At 45.4% G+C, this 20,807-nt stretch overlaps 1 protein-coding gene across 4 annotated transcripts in view; it reads left to right on the top strand.

The window, feature by feature from the left end:
• The window catches only part of MMS19 (MMS19 homolog, cytosolic iron-sulfur assembly component), a 33,478-nt gene extending 12,803 nt beyond the window's left edge, over positions 1 to 20,675 (top strand). Inside the window, exons 2-31 of one of the 4 annotated variants that reach the window (XM_044240246.1) lie at positions 89 to 137; positions 2,671 to 2,771; positions 3,534 to 3,619; positions 3,999 to 4,073; positions 4,488 to 4,557; positions 4,926 to 5,054; positions 5,145 to 5,206; positions 9,916 to 10,002; positions 10,463 to 10,537; positions 11,146 to 11,223; positions 11,966 to 12,104; positions 12,357 to 12,511; positions 12,762 to 12,840; positions 13,106 to 13,231; positions 13,610 to 13,691; positions 13,993 to 14,093; positions 14,197 to 14,346; positions 15,455 to 15,610; positions 16,452 to 16,551; positions 17,062 to 17,164; positions 17,486 to 17,554; positions 17,772 to 17,898; positions 18,352 to 18,452; positions 18,596 to 18,652; positions 18,789 to 18,975; positions 19,302 to 19,384; positions 19,513 to 19,677; positions 19,759 to 19,818; positions 20,123 to 20,223; positions 20,303 to 20,675. In XM_044240246.1, the coding sequence (XP_044096181.1) occupies positions 89 to 137; positions 2,671 to 2,771; positions 3,534 to 3,619; positions 3,999 to 4,073; positions 4,488 to 4,557; positions 4,926 to 5,054; positions 5,145 to 5,206; positions 9,916 to 10,002; positions 10,463 to 10,537; positions 11,146 to 11,223; positions 11,966 to 12,104; positions 12,357 to 12,511; positions 12,762 to 12,840; positions 13,106 to 13,231; positions 13,610 to 13,691; positions 13,993 to 14,093; positions 14,197 to 14,346; positions 15,455 to 15,610; positions 16,452 to 16,551; positions 17,062 to 17,164; positions 17,486 to 17,554; positions 17,772 to 17,898; positions 18,352 to 18,452; positions 18,596 to 18,652; positions 18,789 to 18,975; positions 19,302 to 19,384; positions 19,513 to 19,677; positions 19,759 to 19,818; positions 20,123 to 20,223; positions 20,303 to 20,330 (2,981 nt within the window). In that variant the 3' untranslated portion in view covers positions 20,331 to 20,675. Of the gene's footprint in view, positions 1 to 88; positions 138 to 2,670; positions 2,772 to 3,533; positions 3,620 to 3,998; positions 4,074 to 4,487; positions 4,558 to 4,925; positions 5,055 to 5,144; positions 5,207 to 9,915; positions 10,003 to 10,462; positions 10,538 to 11,145; positions 11,224 to 11,965; positions 12,105 to 12,356; positions 12,512 to 12,761; positions 12,841 to 13,105; positions 13,232 to 13,609; positions 13,692 to 13,992; positions 14,094 to 14,196; positions 14,347 to 15,454; positions 15,611 to 16,451; positions 16,552 to 17,061; positions 17,165 to 17,485; positions 17,555 to 17,771; positions 17,899 to 18,351; positions 18,453 to 18,595; positions 18,653 to 18,788; positions 18,976 to 19,301; positions 19,385 to 19,512; positions 19,678 to 19,758; positions 19,819 to 20,122; positions 20,224 to 20,302 lie in introns of those variants that run through there. The other 3 variants (XM_044240244.1, XM_044240247.1, XM_044240245.1) reach the window with 3 other exon arrangements.
• The last annotated feature ends 132 nt before the right edge of the window (positions 20,676 to 20,807 follow it).

The following is a 20,807-nucleotide window of genomic DNA, read 5'->3' as shown; positions in this document are numbered from 1 at the left end:
TAGGGTAGGCGGATACATTGGTAATTAGAGCCTTTGAACCCTAAGACTGCGTTTTGTTTTTTCATGTTTTTTCTTTTGTTTCCTCTAGATGTGAAATCTGGAAGCTATACAGTGTTGCAAGTGGTGGAAGCCCTTGGGTAAGAGCCTCTGTTGTTGAGCGCCCTTCTCTAACCCTGCCTGTGCACTCTGAAAGGTTATTTTGTACACTCCTGCTTTCCTGGGGCTGACTGGTCCTGAATTTCTCCTCTGTAGCCCAACACCCCCCCTTTCTTATCAGTACTTCAATCTAAGCCTGTGTTTGTCCTGAAATAAGTTTTATGCCACCTGACTAAAGTTCCTGAGGAAGTGTTGGAAGTTTCTGGATCAGCCCACAGGTGTGGGGTGAGATGGGTGGTTGAAGGCCATCAACTGTTAAGTAGAGCTGGGATTCCTCCTGTGCTTCTCAGAAGACCCACCTGCCCCCTGGGATTCTGGTCAGCATGGCTCTGACTCAGAGCTGCTGCTGGGCTCTGCCTGGGGAGTTGCCAGGAAGCTGACTTTGCCCCACATCCTCATTGTAGGAAAAGCATTAGGGGAAACAGCTGGAAAATCAGGATTAAAACCAGATATCCAAATACCAGAGGAAGTATGTTCTTGTAGTCTGATGTCTGCTTTTCTCCTGTTTTATACTTGGTAGATCATCTAAATTGACAAGTCTTGTTTGCAAACATTGTTAACTGTTAACAGCCAGCTTGTCTTCTGAAGCAGAAAACTAGAAAATTGGGAGGGTGGGGTGGAATGTAGGTCACTATTATGCATCTTTCCCACATAAGAGACCACTTGGCCTTTCTGCACACGTGGTCTTTGTCCATTAAAAAAAAAACAGCTTTATATATATGATATATATAATTTAAATATGTAATTCATATCAATTTTTATATATGATATATAGAATTCATATATTACAAAGTCCATTTTTTGTGTATTCACAGATTTGTGCAACCCTTACTTCAATCAATTTTAGAACATTTTTATTGCCTCAGAAAGAAACTCCATGCCCATTAGCAGTCAGTATTCCCTCCTCAGCTCAGGCCCTGGCAACCACTAATTTACTTTCTACCTCTGTGGATTTGCCAGTTTTCAAAATTTCATATAAACAGAAACATACAACATGTAATCTTTGTGACTGGTTACTTTAACTTAGCATAATGTTTTCAGAGTTTATCCCTGTTGTATCTCTTGTGAGTACTTCATTTCTTGCTGAAAAATAATCTGTTAGATGAATATACCACATTTTGTTCAACAGTTCATCCCGTGCTAGTTATGGGTTGTTTCCAAATTTGGGGTATTCTGAATAATGCTGCTATGAGCATTTGTGTACCTTGGTCCTTTTTTTTTTTTTTTAAAGATTTTATTTATTTATTTGAGAGAGAATGAGTGAGAGAGAGTACGAGAGAGGAGAAGTTCAGAGGGAGAAGCAGACTTCCCAAGGAGCTGGGAGCCCGATGCGGGACTCGATCCTGGAAGTCTGGGATCATGACCTGAGCCAAGGCAGTCGATCAACCAGCTGAGCCACCCAGGCGCCCCTTGGTCCATTTTTAAATGCACAGTTTTCTACTTCTGAATAGGGTCCTTTGACAAGATCCTATTTTAGGGATCCTGTCAAGGGTGATTTTATTTTTGCCCCTTTATTTCTAGTTACAGATATCCTTATCCTTGAGATTTCAGTCAAATGTCCTGGTCTGCTCTCTTTCAGAGATCTTCTACTACATACAATTACAGTTAGATTTCTTCTAGTATGTTTAAATGTAATCTATATAAGAGCTATTTTAAAATAAATCACCTTATTGGCTCAGTCCAGGTTTTCCCATTCAACAATCTTAAATAGTTAAAACCTTTATTCTGAGCATCTTACTTTATAAACTTCCAGTTATAAAGAATTTTTTCCCCCTAAGACCTTGGTTGCTGTCAGCATTTTTCCCTTAGCAGTAATGTATTTATTCTCTGTTTTGGTGTAAGTTGCAGCTGCCCATCATCTGTTGAGCTCTGTGGGTAGCTGCTAAGCTCTGTCTCAGAGGAATGTCACTATTGTGTAAGAGTAAGCCCAATGCCCAGTCAGTGCCTAGAGATGGATCCTTCTGTTGGCTGTGGTGTCAGATGAGCCTCTAATGAATGCCAGCTCCATCTGAGGATTGGCTCTTTAGGCTCTGGCTTTACTATTATCTAGTAACACTAGGCACCTACAGAATACCTTCCTGGGCTGGCTTCTATGCCCAAAGGGTGAGTGTGACTAATTTCAAAATACTTATTCCTTCAAAAGTTTGGTGGGGCACCTGGGTAGCTCAGTTGAGTATCCGACTCTTGATCTCAGCTCAGGTTGTGATCTCAGTGTTTTGAGTTCAGGCACTGTGTTGGGCTCCACCTACTTAAAAAACAAACAAACGTGGGGCTCCTCTGTGGCTCTGTCAGTTGAACGTCTGACTCTTGATTTCAGTTCAGGTCATGATCTCAGGGTGGTGAGGCTGAGCCCTATGTCAGACTCCATGCTTAGCAGGGAGTTAGCTTAAGATTCTCTCCTCCCACTCATATGTGCGTGTACTCTCTCTCTCCCCTAAATAAATAAAATAATTTTTTTTTTAAAAGGTATAAACAGGATTATGTCAGGCTCTCTCTACCCTTACTTTCCCCCAGGTCTTCTCTAGAAAATCCAGAACCCCGAACTCGGGCACGAGGAATCCAGCTTCTGTCACAGGTGCTACTCCAGTGTCAGTCCTTGCTCCTGGAGAAGGAAGGTACTGGTATCACTAGTAGGAGTGTCTTCCTGGATTGCTGAGCCAAGGCCTTCCTTGTCTATTCAAGCCAGCTTTACAGGGAGGGAGGAAAGAAGGGAGGACACAAGGAATCTGTGGACTACTAATTCAGCATCTTCATTCCTCACTGGTATATGTGGCAGAAATGATAAGAATTGGGACTGAAGACACTGGGATTTCAAATGTAGCCTTGGACATTTTTTTTCAGTGTCTTTTTCCCTCTCTGTAAAATGGACAAAATAGTGCTTCTTAGATGGAGTGAAAAAATATGTAATGCTTTGAAGTCTCAAGGAAAAAAGCCAACGACTTAGTTTTCTTCTATAGCATAGTAGGCAAACCACAACCTGTTTTTATAAATAAAGTTTTATTAGCCTATAGCTGCACCCATTTATTTACCTCCTGTTTATGTTGCTTTTATGTTACAGCAAGTTGAGTGGTTGTGACTGATACTTTTTCCTGCAAGCCTAAGATATTTACTCTCTGACCCTTTGAGAAGGTTTGCCAACTCCAGTCCTGTAGAAAGGAAGTTCTGGGGTAAAAGTGGGTTCAACTGTGGACTTACATGAGAATGGATAATAAAAGATGTTCACATATTTTCCTAACCAAGGCACCTTCTAATGGGAGGGCAGGGACCTATCTGTTAGTGAAGGAGAAAATTTGTAGTGAAGCCCAAACAGGAACAGCCTTTACAGACTTTAGAAAGGAGTCTGTGTAAAATAATGGCTACATTTCTGGTCTGTGCAGTGGTACACCTGATCCTGTTTTATGAGAACCGGCTGAAGGACCATCATCTTGTGATCCCATCTGTCCTGCAAGGTTTGAGGGCACTTGTGAGTTCTCCTTTTTCATTACATACTTTGTTTGCAGAATCCCTTTTCCAGTGAATTCTGTCCTTGTCCTTTTAGGGGGAGAGACTCCCAAGTGCTGAGGAGCAAATGCCCAAATGTGGGACTAAACTAGTGTCAGCTAACTTCACTTCTGTTTGTAGTCTAGAGAGTAAAAATATTCTGGGGGTACTGGAATTCAGAACCAGAGTGGAAGGAGCTGCAGAGAACTAATCAGATTGAGAAAAGGGACCACATTTCACACTGTTAGCACAGTTTCCTAAACCTGGATGTTGTGTTTCCCACTGTAGCTAATTAGACCTCTTTTGGGATTATCTTCAAGGCTAGAGTTCCCTCCATGCTCACACATCTCTTCTCCCCCCAGAGCCTGTGCGTGGCCCTGCCTCCAGGGCTGGCTGTCTCTGTGCTTAAAGCTATCTTCCAGGAAGTCCACGTCCAGGTGAGTGAAGACGGTCACTTTTATATTCTCTGTCTTCCAGCTCTGACATATATGATAAGGATTAGGTGACAAAAAAACTACTGCCTTCTAAGTCCTGAACTTTTTAAGGTCTTTGACCAGGTTTACATGCTAGTCCTTGTTACTCTATGTAGAGAAGGAGCCAGGCCATTATGTCTGACCTGTGTCCTCTCACACATGAAGAAAGTAAAGCAGACAGGTTTTGGTGATTGGCCCCACTGCTGTAACTGCTAGGCCAATAGCCATATCCTTTCTCTGCATTTCTTCTTAGGTTCATCTTCTGTTTGTATAAAGAACACTGTCCACTTAGAGATAGTGAAGCAGGAAGTAGTTTTGTCCGCTTAGATATTCTTTGAGCACTTTCTTTACTTAGTTCCGGTCTCTTCCACCCCCAAGTCTCTGCTGCAGGTGGACCGACACACAGTCTACAGTATCATCACCAACTTCATGCAAACCCGTGAAGAAGGTAAGAGGCAGGGCTCTTTGGCAAGTCTGAAAAGCAAGCACATCCTTTTTTACCCCATTACCAGGACTCATGTTTAGCCTGGAAGTCATATAGGAGACCTAACACTCTGAAGGGGAACTGAGAGGTCCACTCATTCCCAAGTAAAGGAACGGTAGAGTTTGGGCTAATATTTTAAATTCTTACTTCTAACAGTTATATATTGATACACATCTCTTCTTTACTGTGTTCTCTTGGAATAGGAAAACAAAAAATATCTGCTCTGGGAGGCAGCAAAGGTGGGATAGCGATAGTAGAGGGAGAACACAAGCCAGAAGAAAGCCCAGCTTTCTATCTCAAGGGAGGGTAGTGACCTATTCTTTCCTCCCCAGAGCTGAAGGGCCTTGGAGCTGACTTCACCTTTGGCTTCATCCAGGTAATGGATGGGGAAAAGGATCCTCGAAATCTTCTGGTGGCTTTCCGCATTGTCCATGACCTCATCTCCAGGGACTATAGCCTGGGTACGTCCATATAGCCTTGAATTAGCTGGTTAGGGCATGTCAGATGAGTGAAAATTATAAGTTGATCTCATTGTTTCTCTGTTACCTTAGGGCCCTTTGTGGAGGAGTTGTTTGAAGTGACGTCGTGTTACTTCCCTATTGATTTTACCCCTGTAAGTAACCCCTTTTATTCGTTCATTCATTTGTTCATTGATTCATTTGAGTATCCTTGAGTCCTCCTGTGAGTCAGGTCCAGTTATCTAGGCACTGAAGGGACAGCAATGAACAAAGGAGACAATCCCTGCCCTCATGAGGTTACATTTTAGTAAACTGGGCACTGGAGAGGCATTTGCCATCAGAGGAAGGATTCAATTCAATGGGTATCTGGGGGCTCCTTAAACTCCTTAACAGTGTGCTTAGTGGTGAGGGCTACAGGATTGTAAAATGTGGCTCCTGCCCTTAAAGACTGAAACATTTAAGTAAAAATACAGGATTTGGGACCAAAACGAGTGGTGGTATAGCTGTTCAGAGAAGACCGAGTTCAGTGTGAGCTACAGTAGTCAGGAAGGATTTCACAGATAAGACGGGATTTCATTTGGTTTTCGAGGAATGGTAGGATATAATCCTGGAGTCTGAGGGATGATCTCAGGCAGAAGAAACAAATTGACAAAACAAAGAAGACCCAGTTGAGCACAGCATATACAGCATGCTCTGACCCCCTTGGGCCTTCCTCCCACTCTGCATCTTGATATCCCTTCTACTTTCAAAAACTCAAGAGTCTTACCACTGTATGGATAGGCATGGGTATGTGTACTGCAAGTGTTAGTGGTTTCAAAGAAATGAAAGGAGTTAAATCACAGCACACCAGATAACATCTGAGTATTGACTTTTAGTGTTTTGTTTTGTTTTTTTTTTAAAGATTTTTATTTATTTATTTGTCAGACAGAGATCACAAGTAGGCAGAGAGGCAGGCAGAGAGAGAGGTGGAAGCAGGCTCCCTGCAGAGCAGAGAGCCCGATGCGGGCCTCGATCCCAGGACCCTGGGATCATGACCTGAGCCGAAAGCAGAGGCTTTAACCCACTGAGCCACCCAGGCGCCCAACTTTTAGTGTTTTTAAAGTTACACAGCCATCTTTGCCACAGGGAGTTGCTTCCCAGCTTATTCTAGGTGACATCATGGTTGTTGGGGCCACCTCTCTTCTAAAATTCTCTTCATCTCTTCTGTCGTGGTCTTCACTACTTCTAACTCAGAAGAACTTTTGTCTTTTGAAATCTCAAAAGCTCTTTATCAGGCCACCAGGTTTCTCTGTTCTTGCTTTTTTGTTTGTTTTGAAAAGATAATACGTTTATAGGATCCAAAATCTAAATGGTGTAAAAAGGTGAAAAATATGTCTACCGTCATTTCATTCTCTGTTGTCAACCAGTTTTTATCAATTATGTCTGTATTTTATAGAGCTTTTCATCCATATAAAAGCAAATGCTCCCCTACACTTCCCAGTGGCAGCATATGAATACACTTCTGTACTTGGCCTTTTTCACTTTAGTATACCTTGAGAGAATACTCTGTATCAGTAAATAAATTAGTTCTTTATTCATTATGACTGCATAGTATTCCTTTCAGTGGGAATACCTAATTAATTTTTCTAGTCCTCTGTGGAATAAATGTTACTAATCTTGTGTTACAGGCAATGCAATTTACATATCCTATGCATGTATCATTTCACATACATATGCGGTGTATATATGAAGGACAAATTCCTAAAGTGGAGTTGCTGGTTTAGGGCAGGAAAGAGTATGTCATTCACTTTTTTGAAAGGTAATAGAGTGAGTCTGATTCAACATGTAAAGGATAGGGACGTGAAGCCTTTTTATATCCCTTTTCTGCCGCCACCCATTTTCCTTTTAGAGCTCATCACTGCACCTAACTGCTTATGCATTTTCTCAGATATTCCAAGCAAAAAAAGAAGTTAGATAATGATAGGACAATTTCTCTTATTCAAGCAGATTTTTTTTTTTAGCTCACTATCCCAAGATCAAGCATCGCATGCTCTACCTGAGCCAGCCAGGTGCATCTCAAGCAGATTTTTGTATGTTCTTCTGCACTTCAGACTATATGGGAAGCAGAAAGTTCTTACCAACCAAAATGACACACCTGGCTTTAGTGTAACTCTTTGTTACACTGAGAAAGTATTCTTTATGGTCCTGTCAATCCCTTTTAGCCGTATGCCATCATCATAGTGGGTCGTATCAGTGTAAGTGATGGTTCCTTTGATTTTCACTATGCATATGTGCTCACTGTAGCAGGGGCGGGCATATTTTCTGTAAAGGACCAGATAGTGACTATTTTAGACTTTGCAATTTGTATCTTTTCCGTCTCAACTCTTCAACTCTGCTGTTCTAACACAAACGGCCATAGATGCTGGAATATCGTAGTGTCTGTATTGCCAATAAAACTCTATAGGCATGAAAATTTATTGTTTTTTATTTTTATTTTTTAGAGATTTTATTTATTTATTGGACAGACAGAGATCACAAGCAGGCAGAGAAGCAGGCAGAGAGAGAGGTGGGGAAGCAGGCTCCCTGCTGAGCAGAGAGCCCGATGCAGGGCTTGATCCCAGGACCCTGAGATCATGACCTGAGCTGAAAGCAGAGGCTTAACCCACTGAGCCACCCAGGCACCCCGAAAATTTACTGTTTTTTAAAGATTTTATTTATTTGACAGAGATCACAAGTAGGCAGAGGCAGGCAGAGAGAGGGGGAAAAGCAGCTCCCTGCTGAGCAGAGAGCCTGATGCAGGGCTCGATCCCAGAACCCTGAGATCATGACCTGAGCTGAAGGCAGAGGCTTAACCCACTGAGCCACCCAGGCACCCCTAGGCATGGAAATTTAAATGTCGTATAATTTTTATGTGTCACAAGGTAGTATTCTTTTGGGGGCGCCTGGGTGGCTTAGTTGTTTATGTATCTGCCTCCGGCTTGGGTTGTGATCTCAGGGTCCTGGGATTGAGCACCATGTCAGGCTCTGCATTCAACAGGGAGTCTGCTTCTTTCTCTCTCCCTCAGCCCCTCCCCCCCCTTCACTCATATTCTCTCTCTCTCTCTCTCTCTCAAATAAAATCTTACCAAAAAAAAGTGCTTTTGATTTTTTTCCCTGAAACCATTTAAAAATGTAAAAATCAGAGGACTGAGAGTACACTTATCTTGATGAGCACCAAGTAATATATAGAATCACTGAATCACTGTATTGTACACCTGAAACTAATTTAACACTGCAAGCTACACTGGAATTTAAAAAATGTAAAAACCATGCTTAACCATACATATAATCTCAACTGGTTGCTTCCTACTCCTAGTGCAAAGGAGATACTGAATCTTCCTTCTTCATCATCCTTGGGATTCCTTTATCCTTTCTTTCGAATCAGGAACCCTATTTCCTCAGGCCCTCTACTGTACTTTTATCTCTAAGATTAGAGATGTTTGTCATATCTTCCCCAAAAAATAAACCTCCAGATTCTGCCAGAGAAAGGGAGGAGCTGGGAAGCAATCTAGGTGGTCAGATTTGCTTCTCTAACCCCAATCCCAACTCCAAAGGCACCTGTTACTGCCAATTGCAAAGCTTTTTGACATCTAAAGTGTATACGGGTAGTTACTCAGCTTTATCCAAGCCTACTGAGGATTTTGTTGTCTTGGCTCTGTTGAGTCATTTTCTTACCCATCTGCTTTTCAGCTTCTAAAATTTTATTGCCAGGACCTCTTAACCTATTTTCTTCAACCTATAGCTTTATGTCTTTTCTTTTTAACTTTTAATTAATTTTTTTTAAAAAGTAATCTCTGTACCCAGTGTGGGGCTTGCACTCACGACCCCAAGATCAAGAGTTGCATGCTCTACCAACTGACCCAGACAGGTGTCCCTAGCTTTATGTTTTGTTTTAGTAATATATTTTTTAGATTTTATTTATTTATTTGAGAGAGAGCACAAGCCAGGGGGAGGGGGAGAGGGAAAAGCAGCCTCCATGCTAAGCAAGGAGCCCAGTGCAGGACTCAATCCCAGGACCCTGGGATCAGATCATGACCTGAGCTTTACAGACTGAGCCACCCAGGTACCCTGGCTTTATGTCTTAAAAGAAAATCTCTTTGCTGTATTTTTGGTGTTGCTTCTAAAGAAGAAAAGGAAAATGTGATACATGTTTTCAGTCTGGCTTTTTGACACAGAAACCATCACGGCTTTTTTATGTTTCCAGAATTATACCTTTTTTTTTATAAGGGTGAAAAAATAGAAATGTCCATCAAAGGGGAATTATTTAAGTAAATTTTGGCTCAACTGTACAATGAAATAGTATCAGCCACTAAACCTAAAGTTGTGAAAGAATAGTTTAATACCATAGAACAATTGACCTAATATATTAAGTAGGAAAAAAGATCATAAATCATGTGTTCAAAACCATCCAGGCACTGGGTGTTGTACATAAACAATGAATCTTGGAACACTGTATCAAAAACTAATGATATATTTTATGGTGACTAACGTAACACAAGAAAAATAAGTAAATAATAAAAAAATAGATGTATATATATTTTAAAGAGAAAATAGTGTCTACTAACATATAGTCACAATATATATAGAGAGAAGAAAGTAAGGTACCAGAAAGTCAGGGTGCTTCTCTCTTGAGTGGCAAGATGATAGATCGGATAGAAAATAAATGCCCAACAGACAGAAATTCCCAAGGAGTGTGTAAGCATGTCTTCCTGCTGGGGCCTCCTGTCACACTGTTCTGTCGATTGAGTGTAAATATCACCTATTCTTCAGGATTGCTGGGTTGAATCCTGTGTCCAAGGGTGGTCTGAAGAGTTGTACAGACCCTTGGCCCTCCTTTCTTTTCCAGCCACCTAATGATCCCCATGGTATCCAGAGAGAAGATCTCATCCTGAGTCTTCGAGCTGTGCTGGCTTCTACACCACGATTTGCCGAGGTGGGTCTAGCCAAGGTTAGGTATGTAGCCTCTGCCCAGAGAAGGTTCTGAAGAAAGAACAGTAAGAACATGGGGAAAAAAGAAAGATCCAGAATACATTTTTAGGGTATGGGATCCTGCAAGTGTCTTCAGGCTTATGTGGCAAGTATCTTCAGATCTTCAAAGTTGAAACCTGTACCATTATTTGTTTAAAATAATAATCCAATCCCTATATGGCACTACGTTCTAAAGTCCTGTAGTGTTGCCAACTAGCTCATTTTTCGGGTTAACTGGGAATCTGGCCACAGCTTGGCAGGAGGGTTGGTTTATAGTCACAACTCCTCACTCAACTCTTTGTAGCTCTTTCATGTAGCCCCTAGCTCCTGGGGACTGGTGGTAGTAAAGATGTAGTTGACCTTGGTTCCTTGGAGTGGCTAAGATACACCTGCCTCAAGCTTCAGTTCTTCCTTCTCTCCCACAGTTCCTGCTGCCCCTGCTGATTGAGAAGGTGGATTCTGAGATTCTGAGTGCCAAGCTGGATTCTCTACAGACTCTGGTGAGGGATTTCTCTTTGTCCAGGGTCCAGCTGCTTTTAGACAATATAGAGGTACTAAACAAGTGTAGACACGGTCAGGGAGTAGTTCAGTGGCCCTCATGAGAGGGATCCCCAGCATCTAGGGCTAAATGTTGACCCAATGCCCTCCCAGCTACATACTGTCTGGTCCAATAGTAACTGAGTGGCAGCTAAGGAAAGGCTGAGGAGAGCTCCTTTTTAAAAAAAAAAAAAAAAAAAAAGATTGGATTTATTCCGTTTGAGGAAGAGAGAGAATGAGTGAGGGAGAGAGAGAAGCAGACTCCCCACTAAGCAGGAAGCCCGATGTGGGGCTCAATCCCAGGACCCCGAGATCATGACCGGAGCCGAAGGCTGACACTTAACCATCTGAGCCACCCAGGTGCCCCAGGGCTCCTTCTTTATGCTTGTTTTCCATCAGTCAGGTGATGTGGGTGATGAATTCCCATTTTTCTGTGACCTGATTGGAGTCTTAGGAAATTCTGCTGGTTCTGCTGAGAGCCATGCTCCTTCAGGTGCCATTATGCTGAGGTAACCACATATCCTCGAAGTCTAATGGTGTAGCTAGCTGATACCTACACTTTCCTTGGCAGAATGCTTGTTGTGCTGTGTACGGACAGAAGGAGCTAAAGGACTTCCTCCCTAGCCTTTGGGCTTCTATCCGCAGAGAGGTGAGTGTTAATTAGATTAACTCACTTCTATTAACTCCTAGTTGTCAGGAATGAGGGGAACTAACACCCTGTCCTTTTCCCTGTTGCAGGCCAGTAAGGGGGCATACTTCTAGTTGAATGACAGGGGAGAAAGTCACTACATAGGGTCAGCTGTTTGGTGATGGCACACAGTCACTTTTTTTTTTTTTTTTTAAGATTTTATTTATTTATTTGACAGACAGAAATCACAAGTAGGCAGAGAGGCAGGCACAGAGAGAGGGGGAGGCAGGCTCCCTGCCGATCAGAGAGCCTGATGCAGGGCTCGATCCCAGGATCCTGGGATCATGACCTAAGCCAAAGGCAGAGGCTTTAACCCACTGAGCCACCCAGGCGCCCCCACACAGTCACTTTTGCGTAGTGCCCGCTTCTGTCCTTCCATGGTAAGGAGCATAGGTCATGGTGCCTCTGGCACTATACTTAATAAGGGGGGAGGGCAGAGGAAGAGAGTTAGGAAAGGGGATCCCAGCAGCCACGGCTCCATGTTGCTATCCTGTTTCTTAAAAAATACATGTATCAATTCTAGTGGGACTAAGGACTTGGTGAAAATACACCTGCTGAGAAGAAACTCACTGTAGGTGTTAATTTCCATTGCTCTGCCCTAAAGGCTTTCAAAGCCCACCTCCCAAAGGAAATAGGCAGTGGGTGGGTGGGCTCTCACCTGGTGCAGGCTCACCTCAGTAGCCATGGGATCCCTCCCTGACAGGTGTTCCAGACGGCAAGTGAGCGGGTGGAGGCCGATGGCCTGGCGGCCCTCCACTCTCTGACTGCGTGTTTGTCTCGCTCTGTGCTGAGAGCAGATGCTGAGGACCTCCTTGACTCCTTCCTTAGCAACATTCTACAGGGTAATGGGGCCATGGCAGCCAGAAAGGGGGTTGAGCACAACAGAAAGAAGTTCCTTAAGGCCAATGACCTTTTATGAGTAGCCCTCCATGTTCAGTGACTTGGGTGCTAGAGCCCTACTTTGAAGTGAAAACACTTTGAGTGGTAACTGCTAGCAAACTGTCCCAGGTCTCAGTCTTCAATGTCTGTGGTCTGCCGGGGAGTCAGGCAGCATTCAGCCTGCTCCCCAGGTCTGTGACGTGCTGCCTCTCTAGACTGCAGGCACCATCTGTGTGAACCGGACATGAAACTGGTGTGGCCTAGTGCCAAACTGTTGCAGGCAGCTGCAGGTGCATCTGCCCGGGCCTGTGACCACATCACCAGCAATGTGTTGCCTTTACTGCTGGAACAGTTCCACAAGCATGGTCAGGTAAGGAAACAGAATCTTTTGAAGGAATGATGGGACCTCTGCTAGGATCCCTTTCACAGGAAGAGCTAATTGTTGAGCTTGTCCCAGATAGTGGATACTGGGTTTTGCTCTGATCAGTTGTTGCTGGTACCCTTGTTCACTCTCTTTCTGACACACTTACATAAAAGGGTAATTCTCCCTGCTTCGAGAGGAGCAGGACTGAAATCCTTTAAAATCTTCTTTGACCCCCACACACCTTAAAACATTACAGAGCAACCAGCGACGGACAATCCTTGAAATGATCCTGGGTTTCTTGAAGCTGCACCAGAAATGGAGCTATGAAGACAAGGGTGAGATACCTTCCAGGTGTGGTGTCCTGGGCTGAGCACTGTATTCCTGTAAAGGATGGTAGGCAAAGAATGCTACAGAGAAGTACTCGAGGACCTGAGGTTGTAGCACAAGAGAACACTCACCAGATGAGGCCTGTTTATTTTTTCCCAGTGTACCTCCTGGAGACACCCAGTGGATTAAGTTCTTTGAATCTTGCCCCAAGTTGTCTTTGTATCACTGCTGAGTCAGGGCTCCCCTCTAACCTGGACTCTTATCTATCCCTAGATGAAAGGCCGCTGAATGGCTTCAAGGACCAGCTGTGCTCACTGGTGTTCATGGCTCTGACAGACCCCAGCACCCAGCTTCAGCTTGTTGGCATCCGTACATTCGCAGTCTTGGGTGCCCAGCCAGGTACACTTAAGAGAAAGAGAAAAGGAAGGGTATTGGTTGTTCCTTGCGACTTTCTGTCTTCAGTGAAGAGCAACCTTAATTCCCTGGTTCTCAATGTAACTGTGGGTGATTTGAAAATTTTTTTTTTCTTTTTTAAGATTTGAGAGTGCATAAGCAGGGGGAGGGGCAGAGAGACCAGCAGATATCTGCTGAGCGGTGAGCCCCACAACACAGGGCTCCATCCCAGGACTCTGAGATCATCACCTAAGCCAAAGCCCACAGCTAAACCTACTGAACCATCCAGGCGCCTCGTAGTTTAGGATTTCTAATAGGACTTTGGGAAGGGTTGTGGTGGCTACAGAGGAAGAATGATGAGGTTTGTGTTTCTTTCTAACACAGATCTCCTCTCTTCTGGAGACTTGGAGCTGGCAGTGGGTCACTTGTACAGACTGAGCTTCCTGGAGGAGGACTCCCAGAGTTGGTGAGAATCAAACGCAATGAGAAGAGCAAGCTGTTCCAGGGCTCTGTGCTTCTGACCCTTGAGTGTCCCTAGGGGAGGTGGGCCCTCTGTTTGACTCTGGCTACCAACTGAATGGAGATATGCCAGACTTCTTTCTTTTGAGGCCATTAAAAAGTCCTGTCCAACTTGGTGTAGGTACTTGAGTCCTGCTCTTTAGCAAGGCAGGCTTGGGAGCCCGCACCCCTGAATTTGTCTAGTGGCAGGCTGAGGCAAGAAACTATAGGCCAGGCCTCAGCTTTTGCCCATTTGCCCTGTGCCCCAGCAGGGTGGCAGCACTGGAAGCATCAGGAGCCCTGGCCGCTCTCTATCCCATAGCCTTCAGTAGCCACCTGGTGCCCAAGCTTGCGGAGGAACTGCACAAAGGTATGTGTCTCTGACCCTCTGTGGCTCACCCCTTCCCAGGGATGTTTGGGGCTTTCATGCGTGCCATCACACAGTGAAATCATGTCTCCTGGGTTGCTTTCAGGGGAGTTAGATTTATCTAGAAGGGATGAGCCCACCAAACAGTCCCGGCATCTACGCTGTTTGCAAGCCTTGTCGGCTATATCAACACATCCCAATATTGTCAAGGAGACCCTGCCTCTGCTGCTACAGCATCTCTGCCGGATGAACAAAGGTAACGACCGGGAATAATCATCAAGGGGCTGGGCTGAATGGGGAACTGTAGGCAGCTTTGGAGTTGATGCCTCTAAGCCAGTGGTCCCATTGGTGGCTATATTAAAAATGTTGATGCCTGGGCTCTCAGTTCAACTGAGTCAGTCTCTGAGGAGGGATGGGGCTTGAACAACAGGAATTGTTGAGAGTTCGGGTGATTTCAGCGTGAAGTCAGAATTGAAAAGCACCACTCTAGGGCCATGCTACTCAAAATGTGTTCCATCAACCAGCAGCCTGGGCACCATCTGGGAACTTGGTAGAAGTGCAGAATCTCAGGCCCTACTGATGAAAATTTGAGCAGGGTCTCCAGCTAACTCCTATGCACCACTGCTCCAGGCATAAGTGACAGCCGCTGTTGCTGCTGTGAACCTATGCAAGCCCACCATGGGCCCTCACTAATTTGCTAAGCTCCCGCCTTTGCACTGGCCAGCTTTTCGTGGCAGAGCCAGTGGGTGTTCCAGCAGCCATTACGTAGCAGAAGGAGTATGGCCAGGGTTTGACTCCTATCTTTGCACTTACTGTGACTCTGGGAAACTACTGGTAGTTTCATTTAGCCTCCACGTCCTCCTCTGTGAAATGGGGGAAATGATATTCTCCGGGGGTTTTGAAAACTAAAGGAGAAAATGTATGCGTGCTTCTCCTGCAGAGTTGACTTCCAGTTCTGCTTCAAAATCAGAGTAGGTGAAAAAGAGCAGGCAAGAGAATACGGTTACTTGGCTCTTTATAAGATGCTCTTGGACTCTTTAGTCACTCATCTTTGGTTATTTTTCCCATAGTCTGTATCTGAAACACCTGGAAGTGCTTTTAAGAAAACTTGACAGAGGGGCGCCTGGGTGATTCAGTGGGTTAAATCCTCTGCCTTCGGCTCAGGTCATGATCCCAGGTCCTGGGATCAAGCCCCGCATCAGGCTCCCTGCTCAGCCAGGAGCCTGCTTCCTCCTCTCTTTGCCTGACTCTCTGCCTGACTCTCTGCCTACTTGTGATTTCTGTCTGTCAAATAAATAAATAAAATCTTTAAAAAAAAAAAAGAAAGAAAAGAAAACTTGACAGAATATTTTCTTATCACACAGGGACTATGGTTGCAGAAACCAGTGAAGTTATTGCCGTCTGTCAGAGCCTCCAGCAGGTGGCAGAAAAATGCCAACAGGACCCCGAGAGCTGCTGGTATTTCCATCAGACAGCTGTACCTTGCCTGCTTGCCTTGGCTGTGCAGGCTTCCATGCCAGGTGACTTTTCTGCAGCCCAGACTTGGAGCTAGCCCGCCTCTAGACCTCAACTTTCCACTAGTTTTGAGCAGCACTGTCACCCTGAGGCTATCGCTGGTATTACATTCTGTACCAGCAGAGGCTTCTTTTGAATGCTTTGTCCCCAAAGTGAGATTTCACTTCAAGCAAAGGGTGCCAACCTGACCGGTGTTAGCAACACCAGAACGATGCATACCTTTTTTCTCTATAATTGCTATGTGATTAGTTTAGTTAAAAATTAGACCTTGGAGTTAAGCTGACCTGGTTGGCCAGCTTTAACTCCACCTCTTGTTAACGTAAGTGAAGATACTTAGCCTTTGTATGCCTCTGTTCCTTGCTTATAAGGGGAAGGTAAAGAGTAGTATCTGCGTCACAGGGTAGTTAGGATTAAATAAAAATGTGTGGTGCCTGGCAATGTAGTACGTAGTATATACCTATGGGGGCTTCCTATAGGTAGCTGCTGTGATAATGAGGACCCGTGATGATAAATATGTGTGATCTTTAAGTTTGGGAAAAACTAAAATATTCCTGAAGTTAAGAAGATTGTGATAGTTAACTCTAGTTAATTCTCCACACTGCCAGCCTAAGGATAGCACAGAATATTCAAGAACTTGTGGCCCACGTTAGCCACTCCGGCTTCTGGGGTTGTGCTGGTGCTCAGGGCTGCCGGGGACCTTAGCACTACTAGAGGACAGGGTAGAAACTGCTGCCATTTTGACTAGAACTGTGGTGATGACAGGGCCTAATCTGAACCACAGTCATGGCATGGTGATGGTGTGTGTGTGTGTGTGTGTGTGTGTGTGTGTTTGTGTTGATTTTTCAGAGAAGGAACACTCAGTTCTGAGAAAAGTACTGTTGGAAGATGAGGTCTTGGCTGCCATGGTGTCTGTCATTGGCACTGCCACTACCCACTTGAGCCCTGAGTGAGTATAATCATTGATGTGGCTTGATCCTAGGCAGGAGGATAACAGATAGCTGCCGCAGATAGCTGCCTTTGGAACTGTCCTTTTACCCAGAATCAAATGTGGAGGGAGTTGTTTTGCTGGCAAAGTAAAAGGAAGGGGCTTTTTTAGCACCATGGGTTATGAGGGTGGGGGAATGTTTCTTAGCTACCGATGTGCGTAAGAATCACCTGTGGAGCATTTTTGTTTGTTTATTTTTTAATTTATGTATTTATTTATTTTGGAAATATACACTGAGTTCTCTGACTGGATTATAAGCTCCAGGAGAACGGGGATTTAATCTACCTGGTTCACTGCTATATCACCAGGGCCTAAAATGGGAATGGTTCTTAGCACATAATATATGCTAAATTAATACTTGTTGAATGCGTGAAAGATCATGATTTGGCCCATTGACCCAGTGACGCTCATGTGAACTCAGGGTACTTGAGAACCCTGGCTCCTTGGTGATACATAGTCTTCTCTCCCCAGCTTAGCTGCCCAGAGTGTCGCCCACATTGTGCCCCTTTTCTTGGATGGCAACATTTCCTTTCTGCCTGAAAACAGCTTTCCTTGCAGATTCCAGCCATTCCAGGTAAGGGTCTAATGGACCAGAAGGGAAAGAATCTTGGACTTCTTTTTTTTTAAGATTGTATTTATTTGAGAGAGAGTGTGCACAAGAGAGCATAAGCGGTGGAGGAGAAGCAAACTCTGCTGAGCAGGGAGCCGATGTGGGGCTTGATCCCAGGACCCTGGGTCATAACCTAAGCCGAAGGCAGATGTTTAACCACCTGAGCCACCCAGGCGTACCAGGACTCCTTTCCTTCAAATTTTTAGGGCTAATATGGGATGGGTTTGGGGACAGACAAGCCTAGTGCTGCCAGACAGGCTTGCTAGAGCTCTTCTTCTTTTATAGGATGGTTCCTCAGGGCAGAGGCGGCTGGTTGCACTGCTTATGGCCTTTGTGTGCTCCTTACCTCGAAATGTGAGTACCTTCGGGGAGTACCCTAGTGTAACCCTGACAAGCGGAGGCAGCTCCCAAGTGACTTCCGGTCAGAAACTTGCCGTAGGCTAAGTTGATCTAGTTTCCTCACTGGAGAATTTAGTTCTCATCCATTCTGGCCCCTGCTGCCACTTTCTACTGGGTATCCCTTGGAGTGCAAGTGTTCTCTTCGTGCATCACATGGTCAGGTTTTGTGTAGGTGGAAATCCCTCAGCTGAACCAACTCATGCGGGAGCTTGTGGAGCTGAGCTGCTGCCCCAGCTGCCCGTTCTCCTCCACCGCCGCTGCCAAGTGCTTTGCAGGACTCCTCAACAAGCTCCCTGCAGGTACTGAGATGAGGCTGGGGGCGGGAGCCTCCTGGAATCAATTACTGATAAAATCTTGGAAGTTAAGCCTTTACAAAAAGAAGCTGCTAATAATATAATAGGGACTCCCAAGGGACAGTGCTTGGGACAAGAGTCAAGACCAAAGTTGGGCAAAGCTTACGGGACATAAGAAGATAAGAGGGCTCTGTCTAGGTCTGTCATCCTACTCCCCACAGGGTGCTATTAGAGATCATTTTTTTCTAGAAGTAGACCGCTCTTTCCGAATACTAGTACCCCTGTGTTATGAGATACCAGGCTCTCACGCTGGTGTCCTAGAGCTGAGTGGGCCAAGTCAGCCAGATTGATACTATTCTCTTCTAAATTTTTTCAGGGAGCCCTGCATTTAAATGATTTATACCCTTTGTTGTTTAAGGAGAAATGTGTAGCCTCTGCATCAGTGTTCCTTATTTTTAGGGCAACAGGTGGATGAATTCCTGCAGCTAGCTGTGGACAAAGTAGAGGCTGGCCTGAGCCCTGGGCCCTGTCGAAGTCAGGCCTTCACACTGCTTCTCTGGGTAAGGAGCCAGAATGGATTCTGATTAGACAGAGACCGTTCTATCTGGTTAAATGAAATCTCTCCATTTGACCTTGAACCATAAGCATGCTTCTTGGGCTTCTGGGGTTCGAGTGTCGTGCTCTGTTCTCTTTCTGATTACAGGTAACAAAGGCCCTGGTACTCAGATATCACCCTCTCAGCTCCTGCCTTACAGACCGGGTAAGTCTGTTCTGGAGACAGGAGAGCCAAGGACCTAAACAGGAGTTTCCTTGTTTATCATCCTAGAAATGACAGTCATCCTCCTCTTGAGTATTTAAGATTCATTCTTCTCTTCTGGTGCACCTCTTTTCTGCAGCTCACGGGCCTTCTGAGTGATCCGGAGCTAGGCCCAGCAGCAGCCGACGGCTTCTCTCTGCTCATGTCTGACTGCACAGATGTGCTGACACGCGCTGGCCACGCTGAGGTGCGGCTCATGTTCCGCCAGCGCTTCTTCACAGATAATGTGCCTGCTTTGGTGCAGGGCTTCCATGCGGCTTCCCAAGGTGAGAGGGGTCTAAAAGAAAGGCCCCGAATATATAGACCTTTCCTTTGCTCAGGGCACATTCTTTCAAGTAATTTGGGACCTGAGTGCTGCTTTAGAGCTGTAGTGTCGCCTATACCTGAAAGGCTAAAATTTCCAAATGCTTGTTCCACTTTTTTTCCTTTAATGAGTCTCTCTGCCTTTTCTGAGCTTGAAGGTTTGGGGGGGGGGTGGCGGTTCCCAACGTTTTGCTTGGCTGATGTCCTAGCTTCATCAGAGATTGAAGTTGAATTCCCAAGCTCTATATCTGAGACCAGTTTCTGCCTAAGCTTTTCCATGTTTTTACAGATGTGAAGCCAAATTACCTGAAGGGCCTGTCTCATGTACTTAATAGGCTGCCTAAGCCTGTGCTCTTGCCAGAGTTGCCCACGGTAAGCCCTGCAGTCAGAGCCTCAGACGGGGGCACTAAGGCAGTGTCCCCAGCCAGGGCATGATAAGGTGGAAGAAAAGCGGACTTATCACATACATGACCGTGCCTGCCTTCTCTGTGGCCCTTTAGCTGCTTTCCTTGCTGCTGGAGGCCCTGTCCTGCTCTGACTGTGTAGTACAGCTCTCCACCCTCAGCTGCCTTCAGCCTCTTCTGTTGGAAGCACCCCAGGTCATGAGTCTTCACGTGGACACCCTCGTCACCAAGTTTCTGAACCTCAGCTCTAGCCCTTCCATGGTGCGTTAAGCCCCCACAACTCTTTGGCATCTGTGTGTCTCCTTCATGGGTCTCCTCTCACCCTCTGGGATTGTGTTCCAGGCGGTCCGGATTGCTGCGCTGCGGTGTATGCACGCTCTTACTCGTCTGCCCACCCCTGTGGTAAGTACCCCTTTGGCCTGGACCCTTCTTAGAAGAGCCAGAGAAGTATCTTTTTGCCTTAACAAGCAGGACTGGCCACCCTGCTGTGTGACCGCTGTGTGAGGTACGCACAGGCAGGCATTTACCTGACCTCCCTGTGATGGAACGGCCATCCTGCCGTTCTGGCTCCTTACCCAGAGAAGCAGATGCCACAGAGCATCCTCTGGAATCGCTAAAGAAGAGGAAGACATTAGTTGTAGAGTCAGAGAAGCAGCCCTTTCAGTTGCTTTGGTTGAGCAAAGCTGTGGCTCTTCTAACTCCACAGCTGCTGCCATACAAACCACAGGTGATCCGAGCTTTAGCCAAGCCCCTGGATGACAAGAAGAGACTGGTGCGCAAGGAGGCAGTATCAGCCAGGGGAGAATGGTGAGTTTCTAGGTCATGGGCAAGATGGAATTGAAATGAGCCTCATTGCTGACGCTGCCAACATTCTTTCTGCCTACAGGTTTCTGCTGGGGAGCCCTGGCAGCTGAGCCCTCAGTCCCAGCCTAGGCTGTTCCAACAGACAATCTAACCTGGAATTACTAACTATCAAGCCATCTTGCCCAAGGCAGGGAAACCACTGGCCTCTGATTGCCTCTCCGTGGGCCACTGTTGCTGGCTGTTTAACATAGGAATCCTGACTTCTAAGGCTTTGTGAAGTAACTGAGTGTGAGACCACTTGTGTTTGAAGAAAATCTTGGTCTTAGGGCTCTTCATTTACCTGTCAGAAGAAGGAAGATATGCTGCTGTAGGGCGAATGCAGATGAATGTGGCTTTGAGGACCAGGATGATGGATGTGTGTGTACCTACTGGAGAATAAAGGTTTCTTTTGGTAATGGGGCTGTCAGATATTTTCCCCCTCCCCACGTATGGCTCTGTGGCACCTACCTAGAGCACCACTGCGTAAGCTAGAGGAACACTAACAACAGGAACTCGCCAGTAATTCTTGGGGGCATCCACCTCTCCAA

Source organism: Neovison vison, chromosome 2, assembly GCF_020171115.1.
Source record: "Neovison vison isolate M4711 chromosome 2, ASM_NN_V1, whole genome shotgun sequence".
NCBI classification, from domain to species: Eukaryota; Metazoa; Chordata; class Mammalia; order Carnivora; family Mustelidae; genus Neogale; species Neogale vison.
The sequence above is the reverse complement of the archived record's forward strand: the minus strand, read 5'-3'. Positions and strand labels throughout refer to the sequence as shown.